The following is a 12,598-nucleotide window of genomic DNA, read 5'->3' on the forward strand; positions in this document are numbered from 1 at the left end:
TTCCTTCGGCCTGCTGTTTGAGGGGAGGCAGAGAGGAGTCCTAAGTGACTGAGATCTTATTCTTGTTCAATGCTGCAGTGGTCTGTTGCTTGAATAAGTACGTGAAGTGTTTAACATTCATTGTGCTTGCATCCTTAAGGGCAAAGGCTTTGAGGATACCTTTTGGCTGGTTGGAAGAGAGGGCTTTAATAAACCATTGCCAACGCCACCAGATCTCTTACCAGGGTAGGTGTCAACTTTCGATGGCTATTGCTTTACACTCGAGGTTTCCTCTCACTGAGGTGTTTGAGATGATCGATCGGATGGATAGATAGAAACTGTATTCCTTGGTAGGGAATGGGGTGAACGGTGAGGTGCAAAGATTGGTGAGGAACCTTAAAATTTGGAGCTGGCCTCTCAGGGTGGGGGGTGGCGGAAGATGTCAGAACAGGTGCATTCACACAAACCACCCCCAAATTTAACACAAAAACTCTCTGGAGGTGGGGGGGGGGGGGGGTGGGAGTGGGGCTGAAGCTTTGAAGACTGCCGTTGCTAGACTTTTGTTGAGAAAGGGAATGAAAGGATTTGGAGTTGAGGGCGACAGTTGGAATTGAGGTACAACTGGGGAGTTGAGTTGTCTTGTATAGAGCAAGAACCCCTCATCCTTGGGTGAAGGAGAGGTCATGTGTTCAAGGTGAGAGGATAGAAGTTTAAGGGGGGATACACGCGGAAAGTATTTTACACAGAGGGTGGTAGGTGCCTGCAAGGTGTTGCCAACAGAGTTGGTAGAGGCAGGCACGGTAGATGCATTTAAGGTGCCTCTGGACAGATGCATGAGTAGGTGGGGAGCAGAGGGATACAGATCCTTAGGAATTGGGCGGTGGATTTGGATCGGTTCAGGCTTGGAGGGCTGTTCCTGGGCTGTAAACTTTCTTTGTTCATTATTCTTTGTTTTTTTTCTTTGAGCAATAGTGAGAGTATGGGTGAGATGGCCATTTCCCCTCAGAAAGAAAGATTGAGGAAACGGGGGCCTGTATTCAACATCTGAGAGACGAGCGCATGAACACTTACAAAATTCTTACGGGGTGTTACAGGGTGGATATAGACACAATGTCTGTTTTTATTTCCCTTCTCGCTGACTGGAGAGTCTGGAACCGGGGGATGCAGTCTCAGAATAAGGAGTAGGCCACTCAAGATGTTGACAAACCTTTCACTCGGTGGCTGATGAATCTTTGGAACTCAAATTTCACAACACTAATGATGTCACATACATGGAGACCACACGGACATTTTGTTACAGTTGTCTAAGACTTTGGTGAGGCCGCACTTGGGAGTATTGTGTATAGTTTTGGTCACCTTGTTATAGGAAAGACATAGTTAAGCTGGAAAGAGTGCAAAGAAGATTTATGAGGATGTTGCCAGGATTGGTACATAGAACATTGCAATGCTGTACAGGCCCTTCGGCCTTCGATGTTACGTCAACCTGTGAAACCAGGCTGAAGACCATTCCATGCCCCTACTACTCTCTGAGTAAAGAAAGGCGTGAGTAATAGGGAGAGGTTGGCCAGGATAGGACTTAATTCCTTGGGTTGTTGGAGAATGAGGGGTGACCTTATTGAGGCGTATAAAATCCTGAGGGCGATAGATAGGATAAATGCATGCATCTACCTCAGGAAGGACATACTGGCACTGGAGCGTGTCCAGCGAAGATTCACATGGATGATCCCTGGAATGGGAGGTCTAACATACAATGAACAGCTGATGATCCTGGGATTGTATTCATTAGAGTTTAGAAGGTTGAGGGGAGATCTAATAGAAACTTACAATTTAGAACAGAAATGAGGGAGATGTTTCTTCAGCCAGAGAGTGGTGGGCCTGTGGAATTCATTGCCATAGAGAGCAGTGGAGGCCAGGACGTTAAATGTCTTCAAGGCAGAGATTGATAAATTGTTGATCTTGCAAGCAATTAAAGGGTACGGGGAGAGTGCGGGTAAATGGAGTTGAAATGCCCATCAGCCATGATTAAATGGCGGAGTGGACTCGATGGGCTGAATGGCCTTATTTCCACTCCAATGTCTTATGATCTTATGTAGACTTTTCCCCAGGGACAGGGAATTGAAAACTCAAGGGCATAGGTTTGAGGTGAGAGGGGAAGGATTGAAGAAGGACCAGAGAGGCAACTTCTTCACACAGACAGTGGTGCGTCTATGGAATGGGTTGCCAGAGAAAGTGGTTGAGGCAAGTACAATAGCAACATTTAAAAAAAAATTTGGATAGTTTATCAGTGGGAAGGGTTTAGAGACATATGGACCAAATACAGACAATTGAAACTTGCTGAGTGGGCACCATAGTCAGCACGGATCAGTTTGGGCTGAAGGGCCTGTTTCCATGCTCTATTACTGTATGAGTTTATAAGAATGGTGGGGTGGGGAGTTGAGATAGAAGATCAGCCATGATCAAATTGCTTGGTCTAACAGGCTTGATGGGCTGAATGGTCTTCTCCTGTTCCTACATTAATTCACCATGTACCTGAACACAGTGAACACAAGAAATAGGGGCAAGAGTAAGGCTGAGGGGTGACCTTATTGAGGCGTATAACTCATGAGGGGCGGCACGGTGGCTCAGTGGTTAACACTGCTGCCTCATAACGCCAGTGACCTAGGTTCAGTTCCGGCCTCGGACGACAGTCTGTGTGGAGTTTGCACATTCTCCCCGTGTCTCTGTGGGTTTCCTCCGGGTGCTCCGGTTTCCTCCCACAGTCCAAAGATGTGCAGGTTAGGGTGGATTGGCCATGGGAGATTGCCCATTGTATCCAGGGATGTGCAGGTTAGGGTGGATTAGCCATGGGAGATTGCCCATTGTATCCAGGGATGTGCAGGTTAGGGTGGATATAACCATGGGAAATGCAGGGTTACAGGGAAAGGATTTGTTGGACCAGGTGGCTGTTTCCACACTGTACAGATGTTATGGAGATAGGATGAATAGCTCGGCATGGGGGAGTCCAAAACTAGAGGGCATAGGTTTAAGGTGAGAGAGGTAAGATCTAAACAGGACCGAAGGGGAATTTTTTTTCACACAGAGGGTGGTGAGTGTATGGAATGAGCTGCCAGAGGAAGTGGTGGAGGCTGATAAAATTTCAGCATTTAAAAAGCATCTAGACGGGTATATGAATAGGAAGGGTTTGGCGGGATATGGGCCATGTGCTGGCAAACGGGACTAGATTAAATGAGGATATTTGATCAGCACGGACGAGTTGGACCGAGGGGGCTGTTTCCATGCTGCATAACTCTGCAACCTTCCTTTCTCACTCGTGCACATCCAGCTTCCCCTTCAATAAATCTACAGCAGTCACTCCCCTCTGCTCACAGATTCCATATTCTCACCACGCTTTGCGCAGGGAAATGTCTCCCGGATCCTCATCGGATTTCTTTATGGCTGACATTGTCTGAGATGAGATTTGTTCATTGGGTTCACATTCCCCCAGTTGCCACAGTGGGATTTGAACCCGTTAGCTTCTGGATTCCTGGTCCAGTGATGTTACCAATTACACCATCATCTACCTTCATAAATCTTTTTTCTTTCCCAAGCCTCTACGTTCCTTATATAATATGTTGGCCCCTCATTTAAGCAAAGTAACTTGCTCTCTCTCTCTCTGTCTCATTGTCAGAGCCAGTAACCATGGCCTTAATTTGGAGGAGGTACCCCTAGGCAGAAGACAGAAGCTGATGAATGCACGCAATGTGAAATAGGTACGGAATAATGAACCTTATTAATCTTTCTCTCGTTTTATTGGGGAAAGAGGGAACAGAGCCAATATTTTAGGTTCAGGGTCTCTTATTGAATGTTGAAGAAATGTTGACTCAGATGCTGCCAGACATGCTGAGTTTCTCTGATAATTTCTGTTTTCGTTTCTGATCCTTATTTGTCATCCGTCGTTTCTCAAACTGCCAAGAATGCCCAACGTTTCTTGCCCTCTTCTCTATTTCGGTGCCACCTTAGAATGGTGAGATACAGATAAGGCCTTTCAGCCCAGCCCTTTTGAAAGAGGTAATCATTCCCCACCCTCCACCGCCCTTCAACCCAACTTGCCCAGCCCTTTCTCCCCATTAGTTCTCGGGAGTCGAGAGTGATGACGTTGAAAGCAACAACCTGCATTTATGCCTCCATTGCAGTAAAACATCCCCAGGGCAAAATTAACCGAGACTCAAATCTGACACTGAGCTGCATGAGGAGATGAAAAAGCATCTGGGGAGCAGGAGAATCGGTGTTTCAGGCGAAAGCCCTTCATCAGGATTGGGGGCTGATGCCTGACACACTGATTCTCCTGCTCCTCGGACGCTGCCTGACAGCTGTGCTTTTCCAGCACCACACTCTCGACTCTGATCTCCAGCATCTGCGGTCTTTACTTTCTCCCGCATGAGGAGATGCTAGGGTCCAGTGACCAAATGCTTGGTTAAAGCGATCAGTTTTAAGGAGTGTCCTAACCGGGGTGGGGGATGTGGAGAGGAGAGAAAGAGAGAGCTGGAGAGGTATCAGGGAAGGGAGTTACAGAGCTCAGGGTCCAGGCAACTGGAGACACAGGCTCCAAATGGATGCGGTGATTAAAATCGAAGACATGCCAGAGGTTTATAATGGAGGAAAACAGAGATCTGAAGGCTGTCGAGCTAAAGAGGGTTAAGGAGATGGGAGGGAATTGAACAAGATTCGAATGTATAACTTGGGGCATTGGCGTACACCAGTTTGCAGGCCAATTCCAGCTTCCATTCAGCACCCCGTTTTCCTGCAGTAAAAATTGTTGTAGGAGAAGGTGAGTTCTGCAGATGCTGGAGATCAGAGTGGAGAGTGTGTTCCTGGAAAATCTCAGCAGGTCAGGCAGCATCTGAGGAGCAGGAGAATCGACGTTTCAGGCATAAGCCCTTCATCAGGAATGAGACTTGTGGGTCAAGCCTGAGAGATAAATGGGAGGGGGGGTCCTGGTTGGAGGGAGGTAGCTGGGAAAGGGTGATAGGTCAGAGGGGGCAGTGATGGACGGGTCCGGAGGGCGGTGCTAAGTTGGAGGCTTGGGACTGGGATAACGTGGGGGGGAGGGGAAATGCGGAAGCTGCTGAAATCCACATTGATCCCGTGTGGTTGCAGGGTCCCAAGGCGGAATATGAGGCGTTCCTCCTTCAGACGTCGGGTGGTAACGGTTTGGCGGTGGAGGAGGCCCAGGATCTGCATGTCCTTGACGGAGTGGGAGGGGGAGTTGAAGTGTTCAGCCACGGGGCGGTGGGGTTGGTGGGTGTGAATGTCCCAGAGGTGTTCTCTGAAACAATCCGCAAGCATCCTGTCTCCCCGATGTAGAGGGGATCACACTGGGTGCAACAGATGCAGTAGATGGCATTGTTGTGATTGTTTGAAATTTGACACTCTTGCACTGGTCCTGATAAATGCGAAACAAAATGTTTAGCGGCGTACTCTATTTTCAATCTCTGTACTACCATGTGACAGCTTGCATTTAGCTTCGAATCCCACTCAACCCCAGCTCCCCCATACGTCCTGCTGGCAATCATCATCAGCTCAACTCTCAGATGAGGCATGGGCTTGTTGCCATGATATCAGAGTGCACGCAGTTCAGTGTCACTTCCCTCAGGTAAATGTGAGGATGGTTCGGGTGTTCGTTTAAACTGAGGGAGGTGAGGGTAGCAGTAAAACCTGATCCTCGATTGAGATGTGCGCCTTGTTTTTTTTTCTGCTTCCCTTTTATTTTTCTCCAGCTTGTCACAAACGCAGACCAGGGGGCCAATAACAATGCACCTGCTCCCAGGCACCAAAAGGCGGCCTTGCAATTCTATAGCGCCTTTTCACGGCCCAAGGATGCCACAGACGCTTCGCAGCCAATGACGACGCGCTTTTTTGAGCGGAAGTGGAGTTAATATTGTGTTGTTGGAGATGTGGTGGTTAGTTGGCACACAGGAAGCGACAATGCGATTAGGGCGACCAGGTTGTCTGTTTATTTTGGACAAAAAAATAATGTGAATGGAATGATAAATCCAGGTCCCCAGTGCACCAGGTAGCACATATCCCTGCCCTCCCAAATGACTTTGAAGTCAGGCTGTGCATCGGTCTATGACCCTCTTCTGCTTCCCACTACCTAGGGAGGGTAGTTCGTCTGGAAGGTGGCATCCCTGGGCAACGCAGCATTCCCTCTGCACTCAAATATCTGGAGCAAGGATTGGACCCAGGAACTGTGCCTCTCAGGGGAGAGGCCGTCATGATGACAGCTGCTTGGGAACTGTGATGGCACTTCAAGTGGATGTTTCCTTCACGTCGCCCACTCGTTACTGGCCTGTCCACCTCAAAGCATTTTCAAGTACCTTTCGATTGTGGTATTGACGGAAACAGGGCCAAGAAATACATGCACAGCAAGCTCCCGCAAAACAGCTCCGTGATTGCCATCGAATATTCCAAGCTCACGATGTCGCCTGGAGAATAAATATTGGCCCCAGGATGACGAGGGTTTCTTTCTCTGCCCCCTTGCTCGAAAGAGGGCACTCTCAGCTGTGCTGCACCCCCTCAGTCACACACCGGGAATGGATGTCAGCCTGAATGCTGTTGTTCTAGTCTCTGGATTGGCGGCCTTGACCCCACAACTTCCAGGCCCCAGTGAGAGAGAGTGCGAGGAAGTGCTTGCTGCCCAATGGTCAGGGACTGACATGTTTCATAAATAAAAGCTGTTTCTACATTTGCGCCAGTTGTGAAACTGCGTGTTCCCTCACTCTGTGGCCCAGAGCAGCGGTCAAAGGCGCGTTCCTATTGCGCTGCCGACATAGCACAAAGGAGAAACAATTCTGAGGCTCTTATACAGGAAAAACACAAAGGTGGGCAATCTCCACCGAGGGCTGGCACACTTGCTGATTGAACTTGCACCTGTGCCGTAGCTCCGAGTGCCGCGTAAAATATTTACCTTTCGGGACTCTCACCGTTAATAAAGCCATTGTTTTTAGCAATGTATGACAAAGTTTGTGACCTGTGTGTGGAAAATGTGCTCCAATCCACACTGTTGTGAGCAGGCTATATGACATGGCAGTGTTTAGCAGAACTATCTGAGACACTGTGGGTGGACTCATTTTCTCCCCCCCCCCCCCCCCACAAGAGTCTGGCCTGTTTCTCCTGAGACCAGGTGTTGTGAACCTTGTGCTGAGGTGTCAGTTCTGGGGAAAGCAAAGTTTGGGTCCTTTTCTTTAAAAAAAAATGAAGACAAAAGGAGGTGGGGTCAGGCTCTCACAGAGCCAGGCTTTTAGTTTTTGTTTTCATTGCAGTTTCTTTGGAGTTGGAGCTGCTAGATACATCTCTCTCTCTGTCTCTCTGTCTCTCTGTCTCTCTGTCTCTCTGTCTCTCTGTCTCTCTGTCTCTGTCTCTCTGTCTCTCTGTCTCTCTGTCTCTCTGTCTCTCTGTCTCTCTGTCTCTCTGTCTCTCTGTCTCTCTGTCTCTGTCTCTCTGTCTGTCGCCCTCTCTCAGTGTCTCTCTCTCTCTCAGTCTCTCTCTCTGTCTTTCTCTCGGTCTCTCTCTCCCTCTCTGTCTCTCTTTGTCTCTCTCTTTGTCTCTCTCTTTGTCTCTCTCTCTTTCTCTCTTTTTCTCTTTCTCTTTCTCTCTCTCTCTCTCGGTCTCTCTCTCGGTCTCTCTGTCTCTGTCTCTCTCTCTGTCTGTCGCCCTCTCTCAGTCTCTCTCTCTCAGTCTCTCTGTCTGTCTTTCTCTCGGTCTCTCTCTCTTTGTCTCTCTCTTTGTCTCTCTCTTTGTCTCTCTCTTTGTCTCTCTCTTTGTCTCTCTCTTTGTCTCTCTCTTTGTCTCTCTCTTTGTCTCTCTCTTTGTCTCTCTCTCTTTCTCTCTTTTTCTCTTTCTCTTTTTCTCTCTCTCTCTCTCGGTCTCTCTCTCGGTCTCTCTGTCTCTGTCTCTCTCTCTGTCTGTCGCCCTCTCTCAGTCTCTCTCTCTCAGTCTCTCTGTCTTTCTCTCGGTCTCTCTCTCCCTCTCTGTCTCTCTTTGTCTCTCTCTTTTTCTCTTTCTCTCTCTCTGTCTCTCTCTCTCTCTCGCTCTGTCTCTGCTGCTAGACTCATTCTTTCGCTTTTCCCTTCTCCATGACTGGAGACAGCACGTGAGCGAAACTGTTTTGCTGAATTTGCCTTTGCCAAGGATGTGTTTATGGGATGCTGCCATATTGGAACAGTTGATGAGGTATAGGTAAATCATTTTGTTAAGTATTTCAGTTGAGTTAAAGTTATTCCAATTCTCTTATGTTTGTTTGTGTTTTAACTGCGCTGTAAGAATAAAAGTGTGTTTTGCTTAAAGCGAAAAGTTGTCTTAAAGTGTGAACCAATCGAATCGCATCTGGAATGCAGCACTTACAATTGCCTTTAAATGAGATGAAAAGTAGGCTGTCTGCTTGATGTGTTTTGATGGGGTTTGGACTGAGGCATAACAGAGGGTACAACATCGGTCGCCCAAAAACCCCATTGCCATGAGAGGGGCTGGTGAAGCAGCCAGCCCCAGTGAAACTGGTGAATGGTTCAGACCAACTGTCTAACCGTGGGGAGACAGGAGGGCACAGGTGCCAGATTTGGACTGTTGTGAACAATCAGAAATTCAACATCACAATTTGCAATCACCACCATATTTGGGGAACCACGTTTAATGCTGAGCAACACTGAGTCACCACACAAAAAGGTATCAAGTAGTCTTGCATCACAGTGGTACTGTCCGTAACGCTGGACTAGAAGCTCTGGGTTCATGACTTGCCTGCTTCATTTCATAGAGCCCTACAGCACGAAACAGTCAATGCCGACCGTAATCCCAAACTGAACTAGTGCCAGCTGCCTGCTCCTGGCCCATATCCCTCCAAACCTTTCCCGTTCATGAACTTATCCAATGTCTTTTAAATGTTGCAACTGTACCCACATCCACCACTTCCTTCATTCCACACATTAATCAGCCTCTGTACAAAAAGGTTGTCCCTTGTGTCTATGTAAATCTCTCTCCTCTCACCTTAAAAATTTATCTCCTGGTCTTGAAATTCCCCCACCCCACTAGGGAAAAGAGAGAGAGGTGACTGGTGATGGTTTAACCTGAGGGTCACCCTACCTCAGGTGGAGGGAGAGATCAGGAAGGTGGGATCTTTATGGTAGCCTCAGCTGATGTGAGGATTGAACCCATGCTGTTGGCATCACATCACCATCTGGCCAACTGAGTGAACTGACTCCCTCGCCTCAGCCTGTTTTGCTACATTACAGGTGCTATAGAAATGCATCTTTTTTTTGAGAGGTAGGAGGGAGTATTTGCTGTCTCCCCAGCCCAGCTCATGTTGGCTCGAAATCAGCCCTGCTGTTTGACCCCGGCCTGATCTAGATGGATCCTGTGAAGGGCTTTGAGGAGATTTACAAGAGGCTCAGGTGATTGGCCCGAAAGAATGGGTTTGAAGGAATGCCACCAAAGATGAGAGAGGGTGGAGAGGCTTCTAGGGAGGGCAAACCAGGCAGCTAAAGACAAGGCCGCCAATGGTGGGGTGTCACAAAGCTGGTCTCGTTTCTCTTAAAAGCTGTTCCTTTTCTTAAAGATACTGTGTCCTTGATTTTTCTCAGAGGGGTCGTAACGGGCTGGCTCCGATTAGACTGGTTTGGTACAGAGATTAAATGGTATTGAGAGGCTTTTTGTTTACATGTTAACAGATGAGACTTCAGGCCAAAGTGGTCATGTTTTAGAAGTGACCTGTATAATGAAAGGGGAGTGGTCAGCTCTCCAGCTGAGCAGTTCAGTCCAGAACTAGTTAGGAGTCCAGCTGTATTGAAACATGCTCTCTCTCTCTCTCTCTCTCTCTCTCCTTCTGTCCTTCTGTCCTTCTAACTTCAACATGTAAGCATTTGTTCCATTTTTACTGTTTTTAAGGGGGTTTGCTTATTGGGAGTGTTGTGTGTATTCGGAACAGCATCATTAAGTCTATTTTGGATAGACTGAGTTCTGTAGGGGTTCTGTATGTTTCATTGTGTAATTTTGTGAATAAATTTTTGTCTGTTTTAAAACCTGGTAGTCAACCTCGCTAACTTACTCCGGGTAATTTTCACTGTACGCTTACTGAAAGAAATTGCAAAGGTATGGTCTGGATTGCCTGCTTAAGAATGTTTTGAGTGGTCTGGCCTGGTCCACAACAGGCGGGACACGATATCTAGAGCTCACCTTGTAGGCCACTTCACCAAGGCAACATTGTCAGTGAACCCAGAGATTAAGAAATAAACCCAAACAAGCTAATATAGGTACTGAGTCATTCAGCTTCACTGTCCCAGAGCTGACTGGTTTGGAACAGTTATCTTGCTTCGCCACATCCAAATCAGAAACAATTGAAATAAATACCTGGTTAAACGGTCACCCAGTTCTAATGGAGATTGATACCAGTGCGGCTGTTTCAGTGATTATTGAACCAATCTCCAACAGAATTCACTCTGGACTTCCATCCTTAAGTTTTCTCAGTACCTTGGCTAGACTGAGAACCTATAGCAGGGAGCCTTTATAGATGAAGGGTTCAACTTTGGTTCCGATCTATCTTTACTGTTTTTAAGGGGGTTTCCTTATTGGGAGTGTTGTGTGTATTCAGAACAGCATCATTAAGCCTATTTTGGATAGACTGAGTTCTGTAGGGGTTCTGTATGTTTCATTGTGTAATTTTGAGTAAATTGTGTAATTTTTGTCTGTTTTGAAACCGGGTAGTTGACCTACCTAACTTACTCCGGGTAATTTTCACTGTACACTTACCGAAAGAAATTGCAAAATTATGACGTGGGACTGCCTGATTAAGGTGTTTTGAGTGGTCTGGCCTGGTCCATAACAGATTGGAGGCTCTTTGTGGGATTTTAAACAGCAAGTGGTAGGTGGTAGGTGCCTAGTGTCTTTATTTCGGCTGTTGGTTTGATCGGGTAGCCAAATCTTGGGATAGTATTGGCTCTTTCAGTCGCCAAAAGTTTCGTGGAAGCGGATGCGGTGACTTTGGAAGTTTTGCGGCAAGTGAATAAGACCAAGCTGCAGGAATTAGCAGAGCAGCTGGAATTGGAACTGCCTACTTCCGTGAGCAAAGGAGAGACAATTAAAGCAGTAGCTCAGCATGTAAACTTGCTGGAGTAACCATCAGAATCTATAGAGATGGTAAGAATTCGATTGCAAATGAAGCAGCTTGACTTAGTGGCAAGAGATAAGGAAAGGGCAGCAGAAATGAAACAGTTTGAGTTACGATTAAAAGCAGAAGAGAGGGAAAAATAGAGAGCTTTTGAACTTCAGAAACTGACACTTAAAGCAACTTAAAAGGCTGGGGATTAAGGCTGAGGGTAGGCTTAGTGGGGAAGCGAGTGAGGGTGAGTAAGCCCCTGGTAGTCAGAAGCCAAGTGAGAAACTGATTAAGTATGTTCAAGCATTGCCTCCATTTAATGAGAAAGATGTGGAAGCCTTTTTCATCTCATTTGAAAAGGTGGCTAAACAAATGCAGTGGCAATGTGACTTTTGTTGATCCAAACGAATCGTGTAGGTAGGGCTAGTGAGGTATTCGCATCCCTATCAGAGGAGATATCTGGGGAGTATGAGGAGGTGAAAAAGGCCATTTTAAGTGCAGATGAGCTTGTACCACAAGTCTATAGACAATGTTTCAGGAATCTAAGGAGGGACCCTGGTCAAACCTATATGAGCTTAAAAGGATCAAACAGACTAATTTTGAGAGATGGATAAGAGCTTTAAAAATCGAGCAAACCTATGATGCCCTCAGAGAAGGAATTATTTTAGAGGAATTCAAAAATTCACTGCCTGATGTAGCACGAACTCTGTGAAAGAGCAGAGAGTTAAAACACAAGGTTAGCAGCTGAAGGGGCTGATGATTCTGAGCTGGTCCATAATACTCGGTTTGGCTTCCAGAACCAATTTCAGACCATGAGGGATAGAAATTGGGGCAAAGAGAAACCCTCACGTGGAAAGGGAAAGATAGATCTCAGTGAAAATCACAAGGATATCGTACCACAGGGCACAAAAGAAACCATTGAGGGGTGAAAGAAGTTAAAAGGCTCTGGTGTTTCATCGTAATAAAGTGGGCCAGACAAAAACACAGTGTTGGTGGGCTAGGAGAAAGCCAGATGTAGGAAAACCAGACAAGCCTGGAAGTTTTGTTGGACTAGTAACAAAAAGCACAAGGGAAGTTAGACAACTGCCTCAGAGTGTACAAGATGATCAGAGATTGGTTAAGGAGTAAATGCCAGATCTGCTTAAAAGATATACATGCAAGGGTAAAGTTTATTCACTTAGGCCAGGAGTAGTAGATAAGGAGGTTACAATGTTAACACAGGATCCTCTCAGTCTGAGATGCTGAAGGATGAGGAGATACGTACTCCTGAGGGACTATTGCTAGGAAAGGTACTGGTAACAGGAATTCATGGTGAGACAAAAAGTGCTCAATTCTGTAAAGTGAGGTTAGAGAGTCCAGAAAGGAGTGGAGAATCTGTGGTGGGAGTACTGGACACACTCTCAGCTCCAGGAATACAAATGATATCGCTGATTCACCGGTAGGCGTGCTGCCTACTCTAGTTGAAAAGCCAGTGCAGTCGCAGGCAACTGAAGAAAT

At 46.8% G+C, this 12,598-nt stretch overlaps 1 protein-coding gene across 1 annotated transcript in view; it reads left to right on the plus strand.

Annotated features, from left to right (window-relative positions):
* Positions 1-7,288, plus strand: part of LOC122544312 (retinal guanylyl cyclase 2-like) — a 77,795-nt gene extending 70,507 nt beyond the window's left edge. Inside the window, exons 18-20 of the mRNA XM_087982947.1 lie at positions 140-225; positions 3,647-3,728; positions 5,736-7,288. Of these exons, the coding sequence (XP_087839073.1) occupies positions 140-225; positions 3,647-3,728 (168 nt within the window). The 3' untranslated portion in view covers positions 5,736-7,288. The remainder of the gene's footprint in view (positions 1-139; positions 226-3,646; positions 3,729-5,735) is intronic.
* The last annotated feature ends 5,310 nt before the right edge of the window (positions 7,289-12,598 follow it).

The sequence above is a fragment of the Chiloscyllium plagiosum genome, unplaced genomic scaffold, assembly GCF_037043375.1.
Source record: "Chiloscyllium plagiosum isolate Xiang-an unplaced genomic scaffold, Cpla_swu_hap1 HiC_scaffold_44, whole genome shotgun sequence".
In the NCBI taxonomy this organism is placed as follows: Eukaryota; Metazoa; Chordata; class Chondrichthyes; order Orectolobiformes; family Hemiscylliidae; genus Chiloscyllium; species Chiloscyllium plagiosum.